The sequence below is a fragment of the Maudiozyma barnettii genome (assembly GCF_903064755.1).
Source record: "Maudiozyma barnettii strain CLIB 1767 genome assembly, contig: KABA2_01, whole genome shotgun sequence".
In the NCBI taxonomy this organism is placed as follows: Eukaryota; Fungi; Ascomycota; class Saccharomycetes; order Saccharomycetales; family Saccharomycetaceae; genus Maudiozyma; species Maudiozyma barnettii.
Genome location: NW_024545238.1, coordinates 1,145,493 through 1,173,222, shown reverse-complemented (window position 1 = coordinate 1,173,222; position 27,730 = coordinate 1,145,493). Strand labels below are relative to the sequence as shown.

General features: G+C 32.8%; 11 protein-coding genes and 1 non-coding gene across 12 annotated transcripts; 6 read left to right on the top strand and 6 right to left on the bottom strand.

Moving 5' to 3' along the window:
• Position 1: 1 nt before the first annotated feature.
• On the top strand, positions 2-940 carry ATG40 (Atg40p; the record flags this gene model as incomplete). The annotated part of the gene is made up of 1 exon (XM_041548438.1): positions 2-940. One exon carries the CDS (start codon positions 2-4, stop codon positions 938-940), a length of 939 nt encoding a protein of 312 aa, XP_041404372.1.
• Positions 941-1,769: 829 nt separating this feature from the next.
• Positions 1,770-5,435, top strand: RPB2 (DNA-directed RNA polymerase II subunit RPB2; the record flags this gene model as incomplete). Its single annotated transcript, XM_041548437.1, has 1 exon — positions 1,770-5,435. The coding sequence occupies one exon, from the start codon at positions 1,770-1,772 to the stop codon at positions 5,433-5,435; it is 3,666 nt and encodes a 1,221-aa protein (XP_041404371.1).
• A 538-nt stretch (positions 5,436-5,973) lies between these two features.
• On the bottom strand, positions 5,974-6,453 carry MRPL23 (mitochondrial 54S ribosomal protein uL13m; the record flags this gene model as incomplete). The annotated part of the gene is made up of 1 exon (XM_041548436.1): positions 5,974-6,453. One exon carries the CDS (start codon positions 6,451-6,453, stop codon positions 5,974-5,976), a length of 480 nt encoding a protein of 159 aa, XP_041404370.1.
• A 637-nt stretch (positions 6,454-7,090) lies between these two features.
• Positions 7,091-8,959, bottom strand: UTP5 (Utp5p; the record flags this gene model as incomplete). The annotated part of the gene is made up of 1 exon (XM_041548435.1): positions 7,091-8,959. The coding sequence occupies one exon, from the start codon at positions 8,957-8,959 to the stop codon at positions 7,091-7,093; it is 1,869 nt and encodes a 622-aa protein (XP_041404369.1).
• A 525-nt stretch (positions 8,960-9,484) lies between these two features.
• SPP2 (Spp2p) lies at positions 9,485-10,006 on the top strand (the record flags this gene model as incomplete). Its single annotated transcript, XM_041548434.1, has 1 exon — positions 9,485-10,006. One exon carries the CDS (start codon positions 9,485-9,487, stop codon positions 10,004-10,006), a length of 522 nt encoding a protein of 173 aa, XP_041404368.1.
• A 124-nt stretch (positions 10,007-10,130) lies between these two features.
• MDM32 (Mdm32p) lies at positions 10,131-12,485 on the bottom strand (the record flags this gene model as incomplete). Its single annotated transcript, XM_041548433.1, has 1 exon — positions 10,131-12,485. The coding sequence occupies one exon, from the start codon at positions 12,483-12,485 to the stop codon at positions 10,131-10,133; it is 2,355 nt and encodes a 784-aa protein (XP_041404367.1).
• Positions 12,486-13,547: 1,062 nt separating this feature from the next.
• KABA2_01S11132 lies at positions 13,548-13,634 on the bottom strand. The gene is given in 2 exon segments: positions 13,548-13,584; positions 13,598-13,634. It is a non-coding gene; the product is annotated as a tRNA-Pro (tRNA).
• Positions 13,635-15,664: 2,030 nt separating this feature from the next.
• KABA2_01S11110 (Mg-dependent acid phosphatase) lies at positions 15,665-16,201 on the top strand (the record flags this gene model as incomplete). Its single annotated transcript, XM_041548432.1, has 1 exon — positions 15,665-16,201. One exon carries the CDS (start codon positions 15,665-15,667, stop codon positions 16,199-16,201), a length of 537 nt encoding a protein of 178 aa, XP_041404366.1.
• Positions 16,202-16,806: 605 nt separating this feature from the next.
• KABA2_01S11088 (uncharacterized protein) lies at positions 16,807-17,940 on the top strand (the record flags this gene model as incomplete). The annotated part of the gene is made up of 1 exon (XM_041548431.1): positions 16,807-17,940. The coding sequence occupies one exon, from the start codon at positions 16,807-16,809 to the stop codon at positions 17,938-17,940; it is 1,134 nt and encodes a 377-aa protein (XP_041404365.1).
• Positions 17,941-18,338: 398 nt separating this feature from the next.
• Positions 18,339-19,574, top strand: OCA4 (Oca4p; the record flags this gene model as incomplete). Its single annotated transcript, XM_041548430.1, has 1 exon — positions 18,339-19,574. One exon carries the CDS (start codon positions 18,339-18,341, stop codon positions 19,572-19,574), a length of 1,236 nt encoding a protein of 411 aa, XP_041404364.1.
• Positions 19,575-19,730: 156 nt separating this feature from the next.
• Positions 19,731-20,921, bottom strand: CDC50 (aminophospholipid translocase regulatory protein CDC50; the record flags this gene model as incomplete). The annotated part of the gene is made up of 1 exon (XM_041548429.1): positions 19,731-20,921. The coding sequence occupies one exon, from the start codon at positions 20,919-20,921 to the stop codon at positions 19,731-19,733; it is 1,191 nt and encodes a 396-aa protein (XP_041404363.1).
• A 396-nt stretch (positions 20,922-21,317) lies between these two features.
• On the bottom strand, positions 21,318-27,584 carry CDC39 (CCR4-NOT core subunit CDC39; the record flags this gene model as incomplete). Its single annotated transcript, XM_041548428.1, has 1 exon — positions 21,318-27,584. The coding sequence occupies one exon, from the start codon at positions 27,582-27,584 to the stop codon at positions 21,318-21,320; it is 6,267 nt and encodes a 2,088-aa protein (XP_041404362.1).
• Between the last annotated feature and the right edge of the window lie 146 nt (positions 27,585-27,730).

The following is a 27,730-nucleotide window of genomic DNA, read 5'->3' as shown; positions in this document are numbered from 1 at the left end:
TATGTCAGGGGTAATAACAAGCATTCTTTCCTCGATCGTGTCTATAATCATTCCGCTTCATGTGACACTAGAAACTGTGTATCTGTCAAAGGATTCAAACGCAATGTCATCGTTTGTCAAATCCACATCTATGTTACAACCACAAACTGAACAAGCTGAATTAACCACTTTACTTCTAAAATACTGGGCTTTGCATGGTATAATATATCTATTAATACCACAGACACCTTTGCAATTTTTGGTAGGAATTCTACCATTTTCGGGTTTGATAATATTCATTTACAACATACTAGCAACCGTTGAATTATTGGCTAAATTTACAACATTTATAAACGAACAGCAACAATTCCTATCGAATTTCCTTAAGTTCATAAATAGTATGAATGATCCAAAGAAATCCAAATTAGAACAATTTACAAGACTATATCAGAGTAGTTTTACAAATTATTATAACCAAAAATACCACACTGATATTAGAGATCAAAATTTAGTCGATAGCTTCTTATTCGGGACTTATACAGATTCTGTTATTGCATTATGTAAGAGATACGCAAAAATTGCACCACAGACTAATATAATACCAACGTGTTTTGATTTTATTATTGTGAATATAATAAATTTCAAAAACTTTGTTTTGTCTAATTATAACTTTGCAGAAGAGCATTCAAATATGAATACAGGTACTAGTAATACTACACCGAATAAATCATCATCATCATTTGGGAACGAAAAAACAACGGGTAGAAGCTCAGGAACCAATTTTCATCCGGGGTCATTTGAAAGCACAAATAACAGTAACTACGACACCCCATATGAGGAATATAATATTATTAACGATCTACTGAATGAGGCCAAAAAACTGTTTAACCCACCCACGCAACGACCCCATCCAGAGGCAGATGATGATCTTGATGAGCCAAATATGCCTAGTTTAGATTAAGTTACATGCCCATTTGACTTAATAGAATTTTTTTTTTTATAAATATGATTCAACAATGATCATCTAGATACATATGTTATATAATCATTGCATCAATATCTAACGAATTTCCAATCAAAACCCTCCCAACTTCTATTGCAAGTGTACATTTGTATTATTTGTAAGAAATCAGCCTAAAGAAATCATGATAGTGATCTGATCGTTTATTACTTAACACATTGACGGATGAGTTCTTGATCAATAGAACCTTCTGATAGTACATTATTTACACATCTCGTCGGTAGTGAGAATCTACTAAAATTTTTCAACTGAAAAAAAAAATTTGGTGGCAAAACAAAGAAATACGGAAGAAATTAACTGAGAAAGAAAACGAAAAAACAAAAATAATAACAACTTGAAATACGTAAATGTAAACGTAGGACTTACTACTTATATTAAATAATTTTAGGGAAGTAAGTGATAACTATTTTCTATTTGATCAGTAGTTAATCTTTCAGAATAGTATACCTTCTTTCGTTGGATTGATTAAGAGATAAATCACTGATCAACTTTCTTCATTTCGATCTATTATTGGACATTTAGTATTTTTGAAAGAAAATCTACGTTATTATTACCTTCCAACTTAAAATATAAAGTGAAGATAGGATATAAACTAGGATATTGTTCCATTGTTAAGATTTGTGCCAGATTACTGTGGATATAAATTACCTGTTTTAAGCATACTTTATCGATTAAGTAACATTCACCCCTTTCACTGTTCATTTATAAGATTTTTCTATTACATAAGCATAGTTAAGAAATTTGAAACAAAATAGAATTATAATCAATAATGTCTAACGACGATTACTACGAAGAAGACCCGTATGGGTTTGAAGATGAATCAGCCCCAATCACAGCTGAGGATTCATGGGCTGTCATTTCATCCTTTTTCCGTGAGAAAGGTTTAGTATCTCAACAATTAGATTCATTTAATCAATTTGTGGATTATACATTGCAAGATATTATTTTCGAAGATTCTACTCTTATTTTGGAACAAATAGCTCAGCATACTACAGAACAAGACAACATCAGTAGAAAGTACGAGATTAGTTTTGGTAAGATCTATGTCACCAAACCTATGGTTAACGAATCCGATGGTGTTACTCATGCATTATACCCACAAGAAGCTCGTTTACGTAACTTGACATACTCATCTGGTTTATTTGTTGATGTCAAGAAAAGAACTTACGAGGCTGTTGATGTTCCAGGGAGAGAACTAAAATATGAATTAATTGCTGAAGAATCGGAGGATGATAGTGAGAGCGGTAAAGTCTTTATTGGTCGTTTACCTATTATGCTAAGATCCAAGAACTGTTATTTGAGTGATGCAACTGAGTCTGACCTTTACAAGTTAAAGGAATGTCCGTTTGATATGGGTGGTTATTTCATTATTAACGGTTCTGAGAAGGTCCTTATTGCGCAAGAACGTTCTGCAGGTAACATAGTTCAAGTATTTAAGAAGGCTGCCCCATCTCCTATTTCTCATGTTGCTGAAATTAGATCTGCTTTAGAAAAAGGTTCAAGATTCATCAGTACTCTGCAAGTTAAGCTTTATGGTCGTGAAGGTAGTACATCTCGTACTATTAAAGCTACTCTACCTTATATAAAACAGGATATCCCAATTGTTATTATTTTCAGGGCTTTGGGTATTATTCCAGATGGTGAAATTCTAGAACATATTTGTTATGATGTTAATGATTGGCAAATGTTGGAGATGTTAAAACCGTGTGTAGAAGATGGTTTCGTTATTCAAGATCGTGAAACAGCTTTAGATTTTATTGGTCGTCGTGGTACTGCATTAGGTATTAAAAAAGAGAAGAGAATTCAATATGCTAAGGATATCTTGCAAAAGGAATTCTTACCTCATATTACACAATTAGAAGGTTTCGAAAGTAGAAAAGCATTTTTCTTGGGTTATATGATCAATAGACTGTTGTTATGTGCTCTAGATCGTAGAGATCAAGATGATCGTGATCATTTCGGTAAGAAGAGATTAGATCTAGCAGGTCCATTATTAGGTCAACTATTCAAGACCTTGTTCAGAAAATTAACTAAGGATATCTTCCGTTACATGCAAAGAACTGTCGAAGAAGCCAATGATTTCAACATGAAACTTGCTATTAATGCCAAGACTATTACATCTGGTTTGAAGTATGCCCTTGCTACTGGTAACTGGGGTGAACAAAAGAAGGCTATGTCTTCTAGAGCGGGTGTCTCTCAAGTTCTAAACCGTTACACTTATTCCTCTACTTTATCACATTTAAGAAGAACTAACACGCCGATTGGTCGTGATGGTAAATTAGCTAAGCCTCGTCAATTGCACAACACACATTGGGGTCTTGTTTGTCCCGCTGAAACACCTGAAGGTCAAGCATGTGGTTTAGTTAAGAACTTATCATTAATGTCTTGTATTTCTGTTGGTACCGACCCAATGCCTATCATTACATTCTTAAGTGAATGGGGTATGGAGCCACTGGAAGATTATGTTCCTCATCAATCTCCAGATGCCACTAGGGTTTTTGTCAACGGTGTGTGGCACGGTGTTCATAGAAACCCAGCTAGATTGATGGAAACTCTAAGAACATTGAGAAGAAAGGGTGACATTAACCCTGAAGTTTCTATGGTGAGGGATATTCGTGAAAAGGAATTAAAAATCTTCACTGATGCTGGTAGAGTTTACAGACCTTTGTTTATTGTTGAGGATGATAAAGAATTAGGACACAAGGAATTGAAAGTGAGAAAGGGACACATTAACAAATTAATGGCCACCGAGTACCAAGATATTGAAGGTGGTCTAGATGAATCAGATGAGTATACCTGGTCATCCTTACTGAGTGAAGGTTTAGTAGAATATATCGATGCAGAGGAAGAAGAAACTATTCTTATTGCAATGCAACCTGAAGATCTTGAACCGGCTAACGAAGAAGCAAATGCTGCTATCAACGAGATGGATCCTGCCAGACGTATCAAGGCTGTCCAACATGCCACTACGTTTACACATTGTGAGATTCACCCATCTATGATTCTTGGTGTTGCTGCTTCAATTATTCCGTTCCCTGATCACAACCAATCTCCACGTAATACATATCAATCTGCTATGGGTAAGCAAGCTATGGGTGTTTTCTTAACTAATTACAACGTACGTATGGATACCATGGCAAACATTCTATACTATCCACAAAAGCCACTAGGTACTACTCGTTCGATGGAATATTTGAAGTTTAGAGAACTACCTGCTGGTCAAAATGCCATCGTTGCCATTGCATGTTACTCTGGGTACAACCAAGAAGATTCTATGATTATGAACCAATCTTCTATTGATAGAGGTCTTTTCAGATCTCTATTCTTCAGATCATACATGGACCAAGAGAAGAAGTATGGTATGTCCATCACAGAAACATTTGAAAAACCACAACGAACAAACACATTGAGAATGAAGCATGGAACATATGATAAACTTGATGACGATGGTTTAATTGCACCTGGTGTTAGAGTTTCCGGTGAAGATGTTATTATCGGTAAAACGACACCAATTTCCCCTGATGAAGAAGAATTGGGTCAAAGAACTGCTTACCATTCTAAACGTGATGCTTCTACCCCATTAAGAAGTACAGAAAACGGTATCATTGACCAAGTACTTGTTACGACTAACCAAGATGGTCTAAAGTTTGTAAAGGTTCGTGTTAGAACGACGAAGGTTCCTCAAATTGGTGATAAATTTGCCTCTCGTCACGGTCAAAAGGGTACTATTGGTATTACTTACCGTAGGGAAGATATGCCATTCACAGCCGAAGGGGTGGTTCCTGATCTTATTATTAATCCCCATGCTATTCCATCTCGTATGACAGTGGCGCATTTAATTGAGTGTCTATTAAGTAAAGTTGCTGCACTATCTGGTAATGAAGGTGATGCTTCTCCATTCACCGATATCACAGTTGAAGGTATCTCTACCTTATTAAGGGAGCATGGATATCATTCTCGTGGTTTCGAAGTTATGTATAACGGTCATACAGGTAAGAAGTTAATGGCTCAAATTTTCTTTGGTCCAACATATTACCAACGTTTAAGACATATGGTGGATGATAAAATCCATGCAAGAGCCCGTGGTCCAATGCAAGTTCTAACCAGACAGCCTGTGGAAGGTAGATCAAGAGATGGTGGTTTAAGATTTGGTGAGATGGAACGTGATTGTATGATTGCTCACGGTGCTGCTGCCTTCTTGAAAGAAAGATTAATGGAAGCCTCAGATGCTTTCAGAGTACATATTTGTGGTAATTGTGGTTTGATGTCCGTTATTGCAAAATTAAGTCACAATCAATTCGAATGTAAGGGTTGTGAAAATAAAATCGATATTTACCAAATTCAAATTCCTTACGCTGCTAAGCTATTGTTCCAAGAATTAATGGCAATGAATATTACTCCACGTTTATACACCGACCGTTCAAGGGACTTTTAAGCTATTGCATGTAGGTTGAATACAACATTTTCTCTCTCAGACAACATAGGAAGATATGAATTACCACTATCTATTATTTAGTCATGACAACCAGTAGTGGTCGTTCTCTTCGTATCACGGAATTCAAATATAGGTACCTAGATAATTGGGTTTAACCCAACACTAAAATGAAAGATTTAAAAAAAAGAAATTTAAGTATTGTAAAAATAGATTAAATATATTAATTAAATATAAAAATATAAAAAACATGTAAATTAATGAACAATAAAAGAATATCATTTCTCTTTCGTTGATATGAATTGATAATCAAGCATTAATAAGTTAATAATGTTTATATTTAAAAAACGCTCCCCTTCAACACCTACCAAACAGAAATTTTACGATTTCAAAGAAAGTCAAATGTAATATTTATTGAATACTGTATATATACAAGTTATGTGAAGAATAAAATAAAATGATGTATGTATAATGAGGTAGAATGAAGAGCGAGTTTCGAGAAAAAGTCTTTCAGTGGATGTCATTGAAATATTCTACTTTGTTATTTTTTATTTCCATTTAGCAACTCGTTGACCATTGGTTGTTCAACGGCGAATGCTGTGATATTTTGTTTGTAAGGATGTTCACTACCATCAAATACTTTTAATCTTTCTAATCTTAATTTTCTTAGTCTGTTCTTTGGTAACATACCACTAACTGCTCTTCTCAATAATTCTCCATATCCTTTATCTGCAGCCATTCTATCCATCGGTATCAGCTTTAAACTACCCGGTCTTGTAGTATGGGACCAATATTCTCTCTGTGCCATTTTATTACCTGTTGTTTTCAATAGTTGGCAGTTGGTTACAACAACGTAATCACCCATATCTTGTGATTCATGATACACAGGCTTGTGCTTACCCATTAATGTTGTAGCGATGGAAGTAGCCAGTCTACCCATAGACCTCCCTTCATGGGCTAAATCAACATGGTGCCACATTCTGGCAAACGCTAGTCCTGTATGTCCTATTTTTTGAGACATTTCTAATCCTAATTATATGTGATAATGATTTACCTGGGGCTAACTTTGTTCTTTAATAACTAGACTAAAATAAAATAGCGAGAAAAACTATGTATTTAGTTTTGTTACTATCTCCAACGTTAATTATGTAATATTAATTTCGTGCTTGTTCTGAAATATTAATTCGAAATTGTTGTTATTACTTTGCAGTTCTTCAAACGTTGTTTGAAATGGCCTTAATTACTTGATACCAACTTTCAAAGATTGAGCTCTTGTTACCGTTTCCAAAGCTCGTCCGAGCAAGACGAAGGTCTAATAATTTTTAAACCCTAATTACAGAAAATAAACAAAACCTAATTTACCCGCATTATAAGTTTCAAAATCACGTGATTTTGAGTCTAATTTATGTCTATTTAGACTATATAGTGACGTTTGATTACCCACAGCACAAACCTGACGCATAGCTTTGTTGATGAGATGAACCACAGACTTAATATACGCATTGATTCTCCATCCAGTAGAATTTCAATATTTTCTTTCTTTTATTTCAAATATTAATATATGCTTTATGACAAAATCAAGAGTAAACTGTACATAGTTATTTTATAAAATAATTCTAGAACCCTGGGATGTCTTGTTTAGGTAAACCATAGCTTGTTCAAGCCATTTCTACATCACTGTAACCTTCATCTTCTTCATCTATAATTTCTTTTGGGTTATTGCTATCAACTGGTTGGGTTAACGTACCTTGCTTTAATGCGTCCTCTTCGATATCGGAGGTACCTTCCTCATCTTCACTCGAATCGTATTCTTCACCAGATTCGATCAGATGAGCATCATCAAGTTCTTCCATATATGTTACATCATTTTCACTATCTACAACTTCTTCATTTAAATATTCATCTGCATCAACTGATTGAACATCAAATTTATTTAACGTACAGTCCAGTCTAGATTCTAATGATAGTAATCTGTCTAATAAATTGGCTCTATTTTTCAAAGTGGAATGCAAAGATGCCAATGTTTTGATTAGATTTGGTACATTTATCAAATAACCACCGTGAATAACTATACACCATTTCACCCAGACGTTCAATGAACCTTGTCTATGTGTTTGTCTTGCAATCCTTTCGGCCAATCTTTCAAGTAATATAACTGATAGTACAGGCTTTAGTCTCATTATAGTATCTCTAATTATTCTTTCATCACGATTATTTAAGACTGTTTCTAAAAGAGAATGGTCATTTGATTGTAATGCTTGAGACAAAATGACTGCTACAGTACCCGTAACAGGATTTCTCTTCTTGGTACTTTGCAGCGCAGGTAATTTATCAGCTAAAGATTCGACTTTGTCGTCTCCTTCAGTTTCATTAGATCTATCCTCATCGAGTTGCTGTTCCAATTCTTTAATAATATTCTCAATGTGTTTGAAGTTGTCACCAGATGTTACTCTGGCGTTACCTTCCTTATAAGTTGTTGTTGCAGCTAAATCCTTTCCGTGCAACGTACGATCCTGTGATAGATTTTTTACATTATCTGTGATATCTACTTTAATTTTGTGGTTAATGGAAAGACTATCCCAACGTACCTGAACAAAATGACATACTGTCGCATTCGTTAGATATGTAACGTTGATGATATCCTTCCCAGCATATACATCAATGCATGGAATTGCATTGTCATTTTTATTCACAACACTACCTATTTTGGTGCATTGTCTAGATTTTACATTTCTTCTCTTGGATTTATTAGAAACTAAAGGCTCTTCAAACACTTCAAAATTACCATCTTCTGTAGTAACTGCAATTTCTGTTGTTCCGAAAGTAGATATTTTATTAATGTTAGATTTGGCAACTAAAACGCTCTTTATACTACCATCTGAAATATTATATATGTTCAAAAATCTATCATTTTCAGCCCCAGATAACAAATACTCGTTGTTTAGTTTTTTTAATGTACAAACAGGAGAGATATGACCAGGTAAAGTTAGAACAATTTCTTTCTTAACATTATCGACCAAGAAAATTTGATGAGATGCAACGAGAATTCTATTTTCTCCGACATATTCAATTCTCTTTAAATTAGAACATTGTTCAATCTTGAAATGATTTCTTAGTGTGAAATTAACTAAATCAAATTCATAGATGAAATCATTTGAGTCAACGCAAAATAAGGAGTCGTTAGCAACTACAAAATCATTGACATCATACCCATTTTCTGTTGACAATTTCAAAATTATTTCGTTGGCTAAAGGTGAGTAGAGCCATATTTCCCCATTATTTAAACCAATAAAAACACATAAAGTTTCATTTGAGTTTAAGTATGACCATTTTAGAGAAGTTACTCTTAGCTCGGAAGAATGTAGATATAAAAACTTTTCGTTTAATAACGCATCATTTTGGCCCTTTTGAGTTGGTTCGACAGATACACGTTGTTTGTCTAAAGCTGTAGTGACATAGCATAAGTAATTACCATTGGGATCGTAACTTGATAAAACCAATGGGCTCGAAGATTGGACTGCTGACATGTTTTATAATACTCAAATACTTGTATGTTGTGAGTATATGAATGTCAATATAATATTCTTATTGAGTAGTACTTCTCTTTATTAAATTGAATTACTTGAAATATATTAATCTTCAATTTATCAAATAGCTCATCTCATCGCATTATTTTTTACACTAAGGAAAAAAAATTTTCGGTTCGTGAAGAGCGAGAAATAGTTGGGTATTTTACTGGGTAGTTGAATGAACCAAACTCACAGAGAGGAGGAAAAACATACATAGAAAACATGAATGAATTAATGCTTTACAATTATTCATACTCGAACTAGTAATTACTGAAATAATTATTCTTTTGCTTGGTTCAAGAAACGCCATTTAAACTTACTAATTGTCCTTTTTGATCCGAAGTTAAAAAGGTTTTCTACATGCTAACAAACGAACTAAGGAGCAATAGTTTAACGACTGTTTCATAATTTGTAATAACCATACTTCGTTGGTTTTATATTCGACAATTGTATTATTGAACTTTTCTATTAAATGGATTTAATATGTCAGTCTCTTTTAATTTTGATTTGAAAAAGAAGAAATCTTCTAATAAGAGCAAGGGAAAGAAGAAACGAGACTATGGTAATATATTTGGAGATATTACACTGGTAGGTTCATCTGTAAGTAATGACATAAATGCCTCTCAGGTTAATAAGAAAAGGCGAAAGATTAAGATAACAGAAGTTTCACAGCATGATTTATCAAACGAACGACCCAAAGAGGATGACCTAGTCATTGTATTAGGTGAGGACCATGATGGAAAGGATATACAAACTGTCACAACTTTAAATGATTACAAATCTGTTCCTGTTGAGCAATTTGGTAGTGCAATATTACGAGGGATGGGATGGAATGGTAAATCCGAGAATGATACAAATAATAAATCCGAAGATATTTTAAAGTCTGCACATGTGGAGGGCCTAGGTATTGGTGCTAAAGGTGATACTCAGATTACTGACACACAGTCGTTCATGCCACTCATTAAATTAGACAAGAAAGATGGTAAAAAAAAATCATTTGCGTAATATCATAAAATTTGATTTTTGTTAATTGTATGTAAATGCTTATGTATAGATGCAATATGTTTCTTATTTACAGTTAATGCTTTATATATTCATGAAAATATCTCGTTGGGGTTAATATAATGCGTTACATTACATTTGTAAAACCAAACAACAGCAACTGAGATGCAAATGTCGTCCCCCATTCCTTCATCCATTCGTCTTTATTTTTAAATTCCCATTCTTCGACGGTTTTGATTAAATCTACGTACAACTCCATACATATCTGATCGTATATGCCAGTTTCTTCAAATAGAATAACCCTTTCTAAATCTTTAATATTTTTAACTAATCTACAATGTAGCATTAGCTCATTTTTATTATCAAATCCTTCTGAAGAAGAATTGTATGAATTCACTGTATTATATGGTTGATTACTACTATGTGTTGGATGAAATTTGATAATGGATGTAGCGTTATTTGCTTTCCCAGATAGATCAGTTTCATTTTCTTTATTGGCTTTTTTGGTATCTGATTGAATCACTGTAATATTTGGATAAGATCTTTTTCTTTTAATAGAAACGTTAGGGGTAGATTTACTAAATGAATGTTCATCGTTTTCGTCAACTAGAATATTGTTTATTTCATTATTAGTGTAATTATTTGAGCGTGACAATATTCTCTGTAGATTAACGAAAGATATTACAGGTTTTAATTCATCAAGTGAGATGATTTGTTCTCCTGTAGATAAAGTGGGCGGAATTTTTGGTAATGAGGCTTTCAAATCCTTAAATTTAAATCTCAAATCTAATAATAAATATCTATCATTATCTTGTAAATCGGAATCATCAGTCTCTTGAGGTAACATTATATCAGCAACAAGATCGACATCTCCGTCTTCAATCCAGTTAAACGATCTTGTTTTATTTAGTCCCAAGGTATTCACGTTTATGGAATTTAATCTCAGTCTTGTGATTCTGTCCCAAGAGGATAAGTCATTCTTCATATCACCCATATAAGATAATTTATGCTGTCTCTTATGGAATGTAAACAAAGAGTTATTAATGGATCCAGTAATAACGTTAGCCTTTAAGAAATCTGTTAATAATTGATTAAATCTTAACCCAGATATATCTAAGTTGAATATACGAATTTTGACATTTGTGGGTTCTGATTTATCCGCAAAATTTTCGATGACATTAAACTTACAGTCAGAAATATTAACATTCATTAATTTATAATTTGGATTCGAGAACCAGTCTAGTAATAATTCCTGGGAATTTTCAATTTTTTTATTTTCTTTATAATTGATAACAGTTTCGCCTCTTATTCCAAAGACCTTGATATCATTAATTAAACCTTTCCCTTGTAACCATTTACGTAAAGATAAATTTATCTCGATTTCATGGAATACTAAATGAAATTCTAATATATCGTTTTCCTGATTCTTGTTTGTATTTAGTCGAACATCCTTAAACTTAATAAATCCACTTTTCCATTCAGGTATCAAAGCATCTTGAAAATTTATAGAAATATCTTCACTAAAGTAATTGATAAGCTTACCAATAGTTTGAGCGACTAATTCCTTGGCAAAAACAGTGTTGAAAGTTAATAAAAGTAATGAAACAACGGTGGTTGTCTTCAATACCAGCCATACTATCTGTGATATAAACAACCAAGAAAATAGGGTACCAAGTTCATCTTTAGAAAATGGTCTGTTTTTATTTCTTATTAAGAACCACTTGATATTTTCTTTTATCTTTTGGAAAAAAGAATGATTTACATGAGATCCTGATCCCAATAAGGAATTAATTTGTATTTTCTGAGAGGTCTCGAGTTCGTTAATTTGATTTGCAACATCGGAACTACTATCTTTGATTGAAGCGGGTTCTGTTTTGGTAATACATGGATTTGCAATTTTTACTTCAGAGGCAAGGTTGACAGAAGTAATTGTTGCGGTTGTCGTTGTTGGAAGAACAGTATTCTTTTTATCTTTATTGGTTTCGTTCTTCGAACTGTTGGGATATTCTATTTCAGTTACTGATATATGTTTACTATGATATTTTGATCCATATTTATCGTTAATACTATGCATGTTATCCTTCTTTTCTCTCAATTTTTTTGGATGATCATCGAATTCATTTTTAAATCCCTTTCCCGATACAATCGTCCCTATGGCATCCGGTTTGATCTTGCTAAATTTTGGCTGATGTTTATTAAAATTTGGGACATGAATAGACGATTTTTTATTATTATTTATTGAAAAATTTCCTTTATTACTTCCATTACTAAAATGTTTTAATCGACTTATGCTATAAGATAAAGTTCTTGATAATATGGGTATTGTAAGTATATTATTTGAGTTTAACATTCGACTTCGTAACGATGGAGTCGTAATATTCTTCAACACAATGTTTGCATGGTTATATATAGGTCGTATCCCAATGATACTGGAGGGAATGTATAATCGGGGTCTTAGTAGAGACTTCAAAGTTATACTCATTCAAGTGTCTTATGATAATGTCGTTATCCTTTTAAATGTTGATCTGTTATTATAATAGTGGTTGGAGTTATATCACGGTGAGTGTATATATACATATATGTGTGAACAGGTATTCCTTTTTACTGATTTCCGTATCCATCAAGTGACTATATATCGAATGGCTGTTGAAGAGATATGATTTATTAGTCCCTTTCCTTTCAAAACTACGAGAGAGGCTATTACAATTACTACTACTATATTTGTTACCATTGCCGGTGATAAAAGAGAATTGGGATGATTTCTCATCTTTCGCTGTGTAATTTATTATTTTCATACATATTGTTGTTTTTTTCGTTTCGCATTCATTTGTGCTCAGGAAATGACAGTACAGTTAATTAAATAAACGAAAATGAATGAATAGAACGGTTTGAAGTGTCAGTAATTATTTGAGAGTAAGTTATAGAGATTGATAGGAGCAGCTACGGCTTAATAAAACTTTCGGATATCTGGCTGTTTAGTGATCATGGAATACTTAGAAAATGGACGTCAAAAAAGATATAAAAAGTGAACAGAACAACCGATGTGTAAGTACTTTCATTTAAGTATTTTAAAAACTTATGGAAGGCTTTAGGAGCAAAGCCAACTCAAATACAAATATTAATAGAGGCCAAAATTTAATGAGAGGTGACGTTCGACTTTTCAATAATCCGTCGTACCGTATTTTATTTTTAAGATGAAAGAATTTCGGGTGAGTGAGTGAGCATTGGAGGCCAGCAAACGTCATGTTAGATGGTGAGAAGTGCTAGCGAAAGTTGAAAGTTTTGCATGAACATTTCGTGATATTTTCGTCGACACGGTCAGTGCTTACGCCCTATAAATATGGTATACATCAAAAGAAATTAATCTTCCCGATATACCTTTTCCTAATGATAAAGTTTACAAAATATAATAGAGAGTAAGAGCTTGTCAATACAAAGTAGAATAATATTTTTGAAGTTTCACATCTGAGTATGCAAAGTACATATAACTTATGAAAAGATAGCTTTTTAGCGACATTAAGTGGGGGGAAAGGAGCCAAAAAAGGGGGCATACTGGGAATTGAACCCAGGGCCTCTCACATATTCGAGTAAAGAACCCAAAGCGAGAATCATACCACTAGACCACACGCCCGTATTTTTAATTAATTTTGTTGTATCTGAAACTGTTATAATATAGATAGTAGTAATATTTAGTTATTACAATTTGTTGACGCAGATTTGATAAATATGTTGCGGCAACACTAAAAAGGCTAACATTAGCTTAATCTAACTGAAGGTGAAGGTAGCTAATATAAGTAGAATTTAGAGTGTGCCGCACTGTCGTATATATAATAACACATGATATATACTGCATAATGTAGTATTCGTTCCCCCTACATTGGGTTTATTGGAGCTACATAGTCCAACGTTACTATGCACAAAAGATGAGCAGTTTAACAACAGCAACTCTGTTTAACAAGATTGGCAAGAGAGTAGATCTGTTATTGAGCTGAAGCAGACATACTGTGGTTAGACTTATATTCGTTCATATTATATAGTGGCAGGTAGAGAGGTTGATGGCATAGCTTGAGTTTTAATGTTAGGTAAGCAAGTATTACTAATTGTTTCATAAGTGTCTAGAACATGTTTCTAGAATGTTTAGTAAGAATACTATCAATATTTGGTAGACTGTTTTCCTTTTCCAAAAGTATAAAAGGACCACATATTCTAACTTTATATATATACAATCTTCCTTATATAGACTTACTTTTGACAGAAATTATGTGAAATTAAGATATCTAAGATGTCCTAATAAGAAATAAACATTTTATTAGGTAATAGTCGTTTAGGTCATAATCGTTTAGATAATAAGTTCATTACTTATCGATCGTTTAACCAACAATCGTTTAGGTAACAAATCAATTACTTGACAATCGTTTAGGTAATCAGTTTACTACTTAACAATCGTTTAGGAAACAATCGTTTAGGTAATAAGAAGAAACGAAACTTCGATAAAATAAATGATATATAAAGACAAAGAATTCTGAACTTACATTCTAAGTTAGATTCTATTCGTTCTGTAAATTATATACAATATAAATAAATGACTTACAAATATAAGAGAAAGATAACAATTATATTTTGCTTACCTAACATTAAAACTTAAGCTACACCATTCACCTCTATACCTAACACCTTTAATAATGAACGAATATAAGTCTAACCACAGTATGTCTGCTTCAGCTCAACTTTATATAACATAAAATAAACCACAAGATTATACATTTGAATATCTATAGCTATGTCCGATAATTTTGTCAGAAATTAAGAGTAATATGCACAACACTTAATTTCAATAGGTAAAGAACTACCTTTAAGCACAGTTATTATGAAGTGTGTTAAAATATGAAACAAAATATGTGGCAACATGAAACAAAGTTAATCGCATTATGAAACAAAACATAATTCGAACCTCAATTGAGATTAGAATAAAATATATATAAAGACAAAGAATTCTGAACTTGCATTCGAAGTTAGATTCTATTTGTTCTATAAATTATATATAATATAAAGAGACTGATCGATTATCGTATTAAAAAATGTCCGAATTAAATAAAGTAAAGCTTGAAGAGACTAATAGAGGCAAACACTCTATCTCAGATTCTCTACAAATTTCAACTCGAATACTAATCGTAACTTCTAGATTTCAAACTTATGCTTACAGTATATTACTCTTAATTTCTGACAGAAAGGGACCGTATAACATATTTTAATTCAACTTTAAACTGTTATTGTTGTTTTGCTTAATGTTTTTGTCAAATAGGTATGTCAGGCGTATATCCATTGTAACAATTAGAAAACGTAATAATTAAAACTAAAGTTTCATAGCTGAGTTATGTCATGGTGAGACACTTTACATCTATCAATCGGCCGAACTCGGCGGAGAGTCCCGCTTTACAAAATGGAAAATTCAAACAATTTTATATCGCCAATTATCCTTATATATATATATCCAATTTTAGAGTTAAGCACGTTGACATTCTCGAAGACATGAATCCTCTATGTTACATCGATCAATTCATGCTCTTTTGTTTTAACGAGAAAACGTTTCTTGTAGCTAAACTTCAAGCTAATTGAGTATACACCAAGACAGACAGATAGATAGATAGATAGTTTTTAACGATGGAAGTTTATCCTGAAGTTAGCGCATTTGATTTAGATTATACAGTATGGCCGTGCTATTGTGACACTCACTTAGTACCACCTTTTAAACCTGTGAAAAATAGTAATGGTGAGGTACATACTGTAGTTGATGCAAGAGGATTTGAGTTGTCTTTTTATAAAGATATTCCAAGAATAATTATTGATTTAAAAGAACATGGCACTAAGATAATATCTGCGTCGAGGACATGGGCTCCCGAGATCGCTAAAGAATTATTGGGTGAATTTAAAGTAGAATATAATGGAAAATTAGTCACATTAGGAGAATTGTTTGACGCTAAAGAATGGGGGGAGAGGAGTAAAATTGGTCATATTGGAGATGGGTTGAAGAAAATATATGGAAATAATGATTTAAGGAAATATAATATATGTCTATTTGATGATGAAGCCAGAAATAAAGATGTTGAAAAATTTGGTGTCAAATTCATTTACGTAAGAGACCCAGAAAATGGACCAAGTTGGAAACTATACCAAGATTATATTAACCATGAAATTTGATTGTGTTGAAAAAGGTACCTTTTACAATATATATATATATATATACTACAGTACAGTAAAGTAAACATCATATATAAATGAATGTGGTATATTGAAGGGGAAAATATTATAGCAATACAGAAATGTATATACTCAATCCCTTTGTTATTCTATTATTTGATACTGGAACGTTGTACGATCCTGGTCCTCTATTGTTCGTCAATATGATGAAAATGTTGATAGAGAGAAGTTCGCTCTGTTTCTGCCATAGTCTAGTTGCGCGTGAAAAAGGTATTAGTTGCAAATGATATGAGATATTATGAATTGATTGAACCGATAACCATTTTACAATAAATATTTTCTGTTCTTGAGTTACATCTTTCGGAAAGGTAATATCAATGTTTACCAATACATTTATATCAGATATCATATTAATACTATATATTACATTTAAAGAGTCAAATTTCTGTTAAAAAAAGCAAATACAAGTAATAGCCACTCGTTTATTTACACCCCTTTTTTAATTTGTTGGCTCAAATAGGAGAAATTACTACCTTCGAATCAAGATAGAGCAACATCACATATATACGTAACATTATTATCATATAATTAATTTTGTTGAAGAAATGACAAAAGTTACATTAAAAGTCATTGGTCTAGGTTTCGTTTTCATGTATTATGAAGCATTGAATGCGGATCCTACAAAAGTATCACAATTTTACTCCGATTCCTCTGATGTCGTATTTGTCGATGTGGCAAAATTAGATGATCAAGAACATGAAACGTATCCAGTTGTGAAGTTACATGGTAAAAATGCAATCAAAGAATTCTTTGAGTCTACGAAGATTCAACTGTCTACCACTAAATTGAAAATCAAGACATTTGACTCTCAAAACGTGTCAGGTATTTTCTCTTCATCTTCAACCATTTTGTTGTCTCTAACTGGTGAAGTTATGTGGAAGAATACTAATGTTTACAATTTTACCCAAAACTTCTTATTATCTACTACTGAGGATGATAAACAGGTTTATGAAATATCAAATAGTGTATTTAGAATCACTACAGAGATCACTCATAAATCCTTTGTGAACACAAGAACAAATAGGAAAACTAATAATCTCCAAGCAAGATCGAAATCTAAAAATGACCATTATAATAATAATTCAACCTCCTTTACACCAGAAGATAGAATTTACCAAAACAAATATAATAATTGGAATGCTAACAATAGTGGTGTCATTGATAATGGTAATATGGGACTATTCCCTCAACAGATAATGAGTGATTACTATCAGTACCAGAATGTAATGCCACAACAGTACGGTTATTATAATTCAAATTCTAATATGAATAATAATACTTATAACAGATATTCTGGGAAGAAATATAATAGTAATAATAATTCAAATTATGAGCGTAATGGTAGTCGGAACGCTTCTAATGATTCAACACATAATAATTACCACAAGAAAAACAGTAATAATTATTCTGTATTTGTCAAAAATACTCGCGATCTCACCGAAGAACAGATTAGAAATTCTTTGGAGAACGAATTCGGTACAATTGTCAAAATTACTACAGGTGAGAACTATACAGTTATTGACTTTGATAATGAAAATAGTCAATCTAATTGTTTATCTAAAGCAAAGATGAATATTGATGAAGAGGAAGTTGTATTTGAAAAGAGACAGAATCAGAGGAGGCAATCTAGCAATAACGCTCAAGATTACCAAAGAAACGAGAATTTTTTAAGTACATAAAGTTATAATGTAATATATACATAGGTAGATAGATTGTTCTTATGTACAAAATGTTGTAGATGATAGGATAAAGTAGTAGCATTCTTAAGATGAAGAACAAATAAAGAGTCAATCTATATGCTAATTTCATCATGAACATTGAATGTATTTAATTACCTTTGTTAAGGAATTCCTTTATTCTGTTTTGTTGTTTCTATACAGCGCGAAGAACTACGATTAGGTTTGCTTTAAAATTATATATGAGAGGACCTATCAAGATTTTAATTTGGAAGTATTTATGTAATGAAAAGAAGTACAAATTTATAAAGAATACCAATAACACAATCAGTATAAAGAGATTATATAATAATCAAAAGCGTTACATTTTCAAGTTTACACCATATTAATACAGGGTCAAAATGTTAGTTCCTCCTGCAAATTTTGGCATTGCGGAAGAAGGAATATACAGATGTTCAAAAGTTGAGACATTAAACTTATCCTTCTTAGAGACACTAGATTTAAAGACAGTGATATATATTGGAGGTCAAGAACCTTCGAAATTTTTTAAAGAATTCTTCAATAGGTCTTCAATTGAGTGGTTAAGTATACGAACTACAGATTACGCCAATGTAGGGGCACAGGTGAATAGCTTGAAAAACTCTGAAATTGCATCTGATGAAGAAGATGACGAAGAAAGTAAGGATAGACAGAACTCTGTTCATATGAGTTTGGAGAGAAATGATACAGTAGGAGGTAGAAAGCAAGAACAGGTGAGGGATTCTGATTTTTCAACGTCAACTATTGAAAATCATAGCTCCGCAGATAATAGAATGGACGGAATCATTGAAGATCAAGAAGATGTCACAGAAATTAGGGCGCCAATTAAAAACAAACATCTGAAGTATATACTTAATGACAGTGATGAACTAATGTTGATAAAGAGCTATTGTTTGAAGAAAACTTTCAAAATGTTATTGGATCAGAAATTTTATAACATTTTATTGGTTGATAAGACTGCCCTGCTCATCGGTATTCTTAGAAAGATTCAAAAATGGAATATATCATCAATAATAAATGAATATAGATTATATGCTGGCAAGAATAGATCATATTTTGCAGAAACATATCTAGAACTAATAGAATTACGGATAGAACAAGAAACAATTGACGCTATTAACTCCGATAAAAAAGCATTACTAAATATTGAATCCCCAAAAGATGTCATCGATAATCATCGGAAACTCTCTAGGAGTAATCTAATATTTGTAACTGAAAATGATTTGTGTAATCCACCAGAGGTACCTGCTCGTATGATAGCCATTGTTGAAGAAACAGAGAGGAGGGAAAATCCAGATATTCAAAATGAAGAAGACGAATTTGATGGAGAATCTCAAAAGAGCTATGGTATGAAAAGAAGCACATCAGATATGGGTATATTTGGACATCGATATAGATTAACGTTTAATAGAAAAGAAAATGGGGATTACGATTATTACAAAAATGAGAACTCACAAAACACAGAAGCAGATTATATACGATTACAAATTCCAAATGAATTGGAGCTACCTGAATGGTTTAAATTCCAAAGAGACACATGGGAGCAAGATAATGCCCCAGATGTTCATCATTTTTACAAAGAACAAATTTTTGTGTAGTTTTTCTCATTATGTGTTGTCATATACAAAATATTCAGTAAAAATAAAAGAGATGGTTATACTATCTCTCTAGTTATATCAGGCATATTACTAGCATTTACATGGTAAAACAGTTTATAATTTTATAAAATTATATAAAAATAGGAACATACCAATCTATAGAATATCACGTAACGGAATCTCTTCGTTTGCATTCTCTTCATCGTGTTGAGTGCCTTCAGAACCTTCGAAATTCAAATAATTATGATCCCCAAGAGTTCTTGGTTGGAATACCATTTTAATAAGAAAAACGGAAGCAAATAATGCAGCTAAGCCTGCAACTATTAGATATGTAATTCCTAATGATAGGTTCCTTGAACCAGTAACACCATTTGTCGTTATAATAAAACTTTTAGATCCACCAAAAATCGATACAGGGTAGTTAAGACCAATATCCATTGAGTATTTCCCATCTGGTAGATATGCAGATTCATTCTTTAGAGCTAGCTTGTAAAATTTTGGGAAGGGAGCTGTACGCATCCAGACTTGGAATTCTTCCCATTCATGAATATTCGGAATATTATCATCTGTATAACCGTCAGGATATTTCTTCGTCCAGTTAGGTGGTGGCACAATATCAGAAGCATTGTATTTGGTCATTTTGTAACGGTGACGATCGATTGACCAAGATATATGTTTGTTTGTCAATTCAAAATCTTCTGTGCTATCATCTGCACCAATAAGTTTGGGGTTAAATGTATCATTGAACATTGAATTTGCTATCAAACCACATGGATAGATCGCTTTCTCACCTTCACCTCTCAATGGCTTACAATGTATACTGAGGTCCTCATATTTTAGAACCTTCCCTTTAAGCTGTCTATGGTCATATGATTCCACATATCTTCTATGGTTTTGGTAGAAATTAGTCAACTTATAATACACATATATATGCTTCTTTATGGTGTTTGGAATTTCAAATTGTAGCTGGCATGTTGTTGTCTCGTCATCATTTATAAATGTTCTCCATTGGGGTTGATATGAAAGTTTTTCTTTAAAATGGTGTCTTACATATTTGAGAGGAATGTTTTCAAATTCCTCTGCAGCTTTACTTTCGCAATGACTATAGTCAATTGAAAAATCCTGAACGCCGTTACTACTAGCCACAAGACCAATACCAATAGGTGTAAAAATGCACGCAAAGAATATTAAAATTGGTAATACACTTTGAGGTGTCAGAATAGGTTGCCATGATTTTAACCTTTGTTGTCTAAACCCTGTATTTGGAGGTTTATTTGATTTATGTTGGGGCTGAGTCGGAGCAGATTTTCCGTTAAAGATATTCAACTTCTTAAAAAGGGAGGACATCTTTCTTAATTTACTTTGCTGATGTAGTTTACTTGTAGTAATTATAGTTCTGTTTTTAGTGAAGATTCATTCTTTTCTTTTCTTATACTGTATGTCAATTGTAAAACTAGACTACCTATATGAGAAAACATTTCCTAACAAAAAAGTAAAAGTTCCCATTCCTACACTAAACAAAAATTACCGAGACATCAAAAAATTAAAGTTTCTTAGCAACAACGGTTACAGGAAACATTTTTAAGAAACAACAAGCTATTAACTTAATTTATCATGATATACATTTCATTACTTGTTAAATTAATATTAATAATTATTACAGGATATATATTATTTGGTTGTATATATATATATATATGATAGCATGCAGAAAAATACATTATAAATTCACAATTGTAATCCTCATTTTGCTGCTATAGATGCATTATTCCCGTCAGGTACTTCAGTATTTGTATATGGTGTAATATTAATTGCAGTATGCTTTTTTAATTGTTGAAATATTGTCTCTATTTGAGGAACAGCCTTCATGAAAGGTAGATCCATGATATCAATTTCTTCATTGGTTAGAAGTTTTGTAACCAAAACGGAAACACCCCAAGCGTGAGGTCTGTTAACAATAATTCTCTCTAGTAAAACTCTTAACATAATTTCCTGAACTTCCGCCAGGTTATCACCGAAATCCTTTGAAGTAAACATGTTTACTAGGACATAAGAAAACCAGTAAGTATGAATATTTGGGAAACGTAATTGTTCAATCATGACTTGTAAGATCTGATATTTTAGTTCCGAAATACCTTCATTAATCATATTGAAAAGTAAGGCATAATACGATGATTTTGTATTGAATACCGCACTAGAGGAAGTTCTCCCATTTTCTAAACCAGCTTCAATACCAACATGTAGAACTATAGCACGAACTAGTTCTTGGTCTACACTGACGAAGTCAAAACCAACCCCATTTTTGATATCATATTCAGTTCTATACAACCCGTTTGATATTGTCTTGAACAGTGAGTTGGAAGGAATGCGCAAATAATTATCAATAGGCTTCTTTAAAGATTGTAATGCTTCAACCGGGTCATAAAACACGCAAGGTGGAGTTTGACAAACCTCCATATTTTCCATAGACAAGGTAGAATCGTACGGGTTTGGTATGACCATCTTCAATGGAATGGTCGACAAAATGACGTTCTTTAACTGGAAATATGTAGCTGGAATGTTATTCATCAATTCGAAATGGTTTTCAATTAAGAAGTCAGGAAGATCGTTAGAAATACCTAGAATAACACGTAGTGTTCCCTTGTATACCACTGAAACAGTATCCGACAATGCCGTTTTCTTAGTATAAGTATCTAAAAATTTGAACAGATCGATTAGAAGTATCATCAATTTTTTCCAGCCCTTTTTTTCATCCAGTCTTAACATGATTGGGAGGAACATTCTGTGGGAAATCAAGGATACCCAAGCAAAAGTGAATCCAGGGAATGCAAAAGGTTGGAATGAATGTAGATAGGTAGCAAAAATATTGTAAAATTCAATATCGAAGTTACGATATTCTTTTCTTGTTTCAACATTTTCGATAGAAGCAAAATTATTACCACGAAGAGTACTCCACTCGAATAATAAATTCGATAGAAATCTAAAATATGGTCTTTCATTAAAGCTTGGATCTTCATGATCCTTGGAACAAACTAACAACATAACAGAGAAAATAACATGCATATAGGCTGATTTGGTCCATTCGGTAAATTCTTGGTACACTAACAGTTTGATAATAAGCTTACTTAGACCATCAATAGCAGTAAAAACTTCACTAGTCGGATCACTTTCTTTAAAAGCAAATACTGAAAGTTCCAGAGCCGATTTCAAAAATCGTATTAAACTATCGGAATCTGTAATAACACCATTTTCCATCATCTGAGAAATGAACGCCAGAACAACATCATCTTCAATATCAACTCTTTGCAACAGTTTCACCCATTCTGTGAAAACCAAGAAATATTTTTCATTTAAAATAACGTTAGTGCCATCAGTAATAGGTAATACATCTGAGCTGTTGAATTGATTTAGAAATTCCTTCACCTTTGGATCATCTACTCTACTTAAGTGCTCTAGGGTACGTACAAAATCCATTCTCATCAATATTGGTTCTTTAGATAATACGGTACCCTTCAAAACATCAATTGCGAATTCGATAGCGTTTTCCATATTGTTAATCATAGCGGTTACCATTACATTATCTAACTCTGAGACATTGATTAGATGAACTTCAAGTAGAGATCTAATTACACGGACATCAAACTTTCTACTGTCCAAAGCGTATATCAGCCACCAACTTACATCTTTTCTTGCAACTAATGATAATGAACACAACTTCTCAAGCAATAATGATAATACTTCTCTGCACAAAGAACTTTCGCTGGTAGCAAATAAACTGTTCACAACGGCTTGGGCAACCTTTAGTGCTAGTTGATCCTTTTGTTCGCTTCTAGCAATAAATGTTAAAATTTGAAAGATGATGTTATTTATTTGATTATTTTCACCTAATTCTTCAAGCGATTCTTTGCTCGAATTTTCTTTGATTTGGGCAACTAAAACATCCATTAAGTGCACAAGAACACGATGGTTTTGTTCCAATTCATTTTGAATTGTGTTCATCTGTTGAACTGGTTGAACCATTGGCGGTTGTGGAGCTAACCTTTGCTGTTGTTGTTGCTGTGGAACTTGGGGGAATTGCTCATGGACTTGAACGGCAGAATTTTGATTCATGATAGGAGGAGCAGAAATCTTACCCCCTACCATGCCGTCACCGTTAGGCATAAACTTCCCGAAGTCCTTATATATATTTAGTTGTTGTTGGGTAACACCAGAACTCTTCAAGCCTAACGGTTCTGGTAAAGTTAATGAATAAGGATTGACATTTGGTGCCAAGAATGGCTGGTCTGCTCTTCTTTCCCTATGATATCTACGAACAGCAATTGATTGAACTAATTGTTCACTAATCTCCTGAACCGATCTTTCAACTGCCGCATTCTCTATCAAAACTAAAGCTAATCCTATATTGTCGTTGATTGCATTATCAAGTTCACCAAATGGATTGAATGATAGGTTAGCCAAATTTGGAGCTAACGATTGGGTAGTAGTCCTGATTGTTTCTCTTAATGGTTCGATGGATGTAGCACGAGACAAACTTTGCGCCAAATGTCTTACCATGTTTATTGCTGCGGTATTTAATTTTCCTTCATCAACTTCTGTAGCAAAATCTTTTCCAACAATTTTTATAGTAGATACCACGGCAATATTACTTGCCTTCTCAACTGCAGGAATTAATATTTCTCTAACTGACTTTGCAAGAGCCATTTGGAAAACACGTTTTAGATCTGGATGTGTGACGAATACAGTACTACCCAATAAATTCTGGAATGGCGTCTCATTTGATTGAACTGTTGTCATACCAGATACCTGTTGTGAAGGTATATTTGGAACAGCAGATGCGGAACCAAGAGATTCAACATTAAATTGATTTTGTTCGGTAATGCCAGATGATAACATTTGCTGTTGACGTTGTCTGTACATCAGCATATGTTGTTGATGTTGTTGCATTAACATAATCTGTTTTTGGCGTTCACCTTGCTGTTGTTCTAACGAAATATTTCCTAATTTTCCTGCAATTATATCTACACTATCCACTGCCTCAATTAGATTAGAAGGTTGAATACCTTTCATAGATATATTTAAAGTTTTAAATAGGACCTCAACCTCAAATGTTAAACTTAGTTTCCAGTTGGCTTTTTCATTAAGTTCCAACAAAATTTGAAGAATACCTATAGTCCATGGATTAGGAGGTCTAAATACCTTTGAGGATTCGACATTTTGTAGAACCTTCGTAACAAACGGAACAATAATGTCAAGTCTATCTTCCTTATATGCTTCTAGCAATAATTCTCTAAAAGCTACATTTCTATGTCTAATTGGTCTATCTACACCTAAGGTTATTAGACCTAACCAGGATGATAGGTTTTTCATCGTTTTCTTATCTATTTGGTTTTTATCCTTTATAGCTAAAATAACGTACAGTTGTCTTAACGTAATATTAATAACACACTCATGTAATGGATTTGATTTAAATGCAGTAAATATTTTACAATATAATGTATGATAGTTAGGTTCTGTTTTAGCCCTTTGATTAACAAGATAATTAGAAAACCAGGTATAATAATTTGGAGTGACCAAAGTGACGATTTCATTAATCTTGGAATCAAAATTGTCAATCGTAATATTATTTGCAATAAATAAGACCTTTTCAGTGATATCCTTTGTAGGGTTTTCCTGAATAACTGAAGAGTGCCATTCCTCGACCACTAAATATTTCATAGGGAGTAGTTCTGAGGCTGCTTTACTAGACATTTCACTTTTTTGGTTAGAAGCCTGAGCAGATTGAGAAGCGTCATAAATAAATTGATAGACCTGTGTTTGTGTGCTCAAGCCGGGAATTTGTTCAAGTAGATCCTTACAATACTGCGGGAAATCGGCCAAACGGATCCTGAACGCATATATAGCCTGGATTGCAAATTTAAACATTTTGGATTCGGATCCTTCTTTTGCAAAATTTAGTATAGTTCTAAGTGCTACATCTAAAACAAATCCATTCAATAAATGAAACAGAATCATTGATCCAAACAGGACAGAAGTTGTAGCCAAGGCTTCTAAAGGATAATCCTTGAAAAAATTACATTCCCCCAAGACTGCGTGTGTGATACATGCAAATACTTCTTGATCTCTTGGCTCATCGCTATCTTTCAATTTTCTTAGAACCTCGACAACATCCTTTATTTGAATATCACCGCTGTACATCTTTTGCAAATAACCTTGCATTTCTTTTTCAACATCTGGTGCAATTGGAGTAAAACTACCATTAGCTAAAATAGCAACATCATGTCCAGTAGAAATGTTGATAATTTTTGGGAATGCAATCAGAATCTTGTATTGAAGACCTTCAAATTTCTCCAAGTCTTCATTATTCAATGGTACATCCATTATACATAAAATAAGGTCGTTCAATGATGGTAAATCAAATGACTTAGAGGACCTGAGCGGTGTGTTCACATCAGTCATAGAAAGTTGAAGTTCCATAGAATCCAATGCTACAGATGCGGTATCCACATTTATGTGCGACTTCAAAAATGTTTTAAAACCCTTCCATCCATATTTAATTGGGTAAGGTAAAATGGAAAATGCTTCAACCAAGGTAATTCTATTCAGAATATATTCAAGCTTATCATGGTCAATTAATAATTTGACGAAGCTGTCAATAGGAACTTCATTTTTCTGTAGTATCATTCTAGTAATATCAGTAAGCATCTTGTCTTTTGAAGGCAGAATAGTCAACAAATCACCCATTACCTCCGGTGTTTTAACAAATACCTGAACAAAGAGTGTAATAATAATTTCTTCGATAACTGCTTTATTATCGGTTAATAAGATGAAGTGTTTGATGTTATCCACTAATGTCAAATATAAATACTCTGGACTATAACTGAAATCCTCAAAGAAGCATTCTTGATAATAAGTTAACATCGTTTTATTTTCTAACTCATCCCTCAAGAAGAATAGCTCTAAATCAATGGTTGCAACAGATAATATATACAGCAACGATTGTTTAGTGTTTGGAAGTTTATCCGATACTTTTTTAGTGTCAGGAACATTCAGCAGATCGAAGGCACCATCACCTTTTGGCCACTTATGCAATTCACAGGTAATAAAAAGTTTAAAATCAATTGGCCATTCACAACTAAAAAACTGGTCGATGAGAACACCATGCTTTAGCGAAGTTAGAAGTGAATTGAATGACGAGGTTCTTGGTTTAATTGGGGTGGTCATGAAGTATTTTGTTGACATTAGATTGAAAATACGGTTCCAATTGATTGCGTTTGGCGCAACTTTTTGAATACATTTTGATATATGTTCACCAACAACTGATGATTCTAACATTGTTTCAGGGGTTAACCAAGAAGGTTTATTGTCATCCTGAATATTTTGTGAGTACGGAGAAAGAATTTCAGATAGTAGTAGTGCAACAATGTCATTCAAACTCTCTCCATTTAAGGAAGAAAATATATCATCTAGTTTTGATTCCATAGAATCGATAGATTCCGTAGATACGAAAGTCTGTAGATATTTTATGTTATTCATCTTAAGCTCTTCTAATTCTTTTAGATTTTGAATAGTTGATTCTGGTAATAATGCTTCGATAATTTCTTTGTCAGCAGTGCTATCTAGTACCCCAATTATATCTTTAAAAGTAAGATGTTCAGTTAACAAAAGATCGAATAAATTGGTACGAAGATATTCTAGAAATCCTTGGTTCTTTGTATTTAAACTTTTTATTAGGTTTAAAAGTAATTTATGTTGAAGATTTCCTTGGATATCTAATTTTCTATTTTTTAAAATATAAGATTCTGCGTATGCTAGTAATCTATCCCAGTATCTTAAATAAACACGGATGCTGGATTTAGATAGTATGTAATTAATTCTAGTTTCTATTTCACTAAAATTACCTTCTGTTAATGTTGAAATTAATAAACTAATCTGAGATATGACAATATTTGTGGCTTCGGTCCCTTCGTTGCTTTCTTTGGTAATAGCCTTTAATATGTTTCCAGATTGCATGTAATCAATTCTTTTACTGAAATTTTTAAATAATTTGAATTCAATTGAAGTATTGTGTATGGAGGCGGATTCAGAAAAAGTGAAAATAACATAAATATAACGAATCCTTTTGATGTTATTCGATAATCTGTTTTGATCAAGAGAAT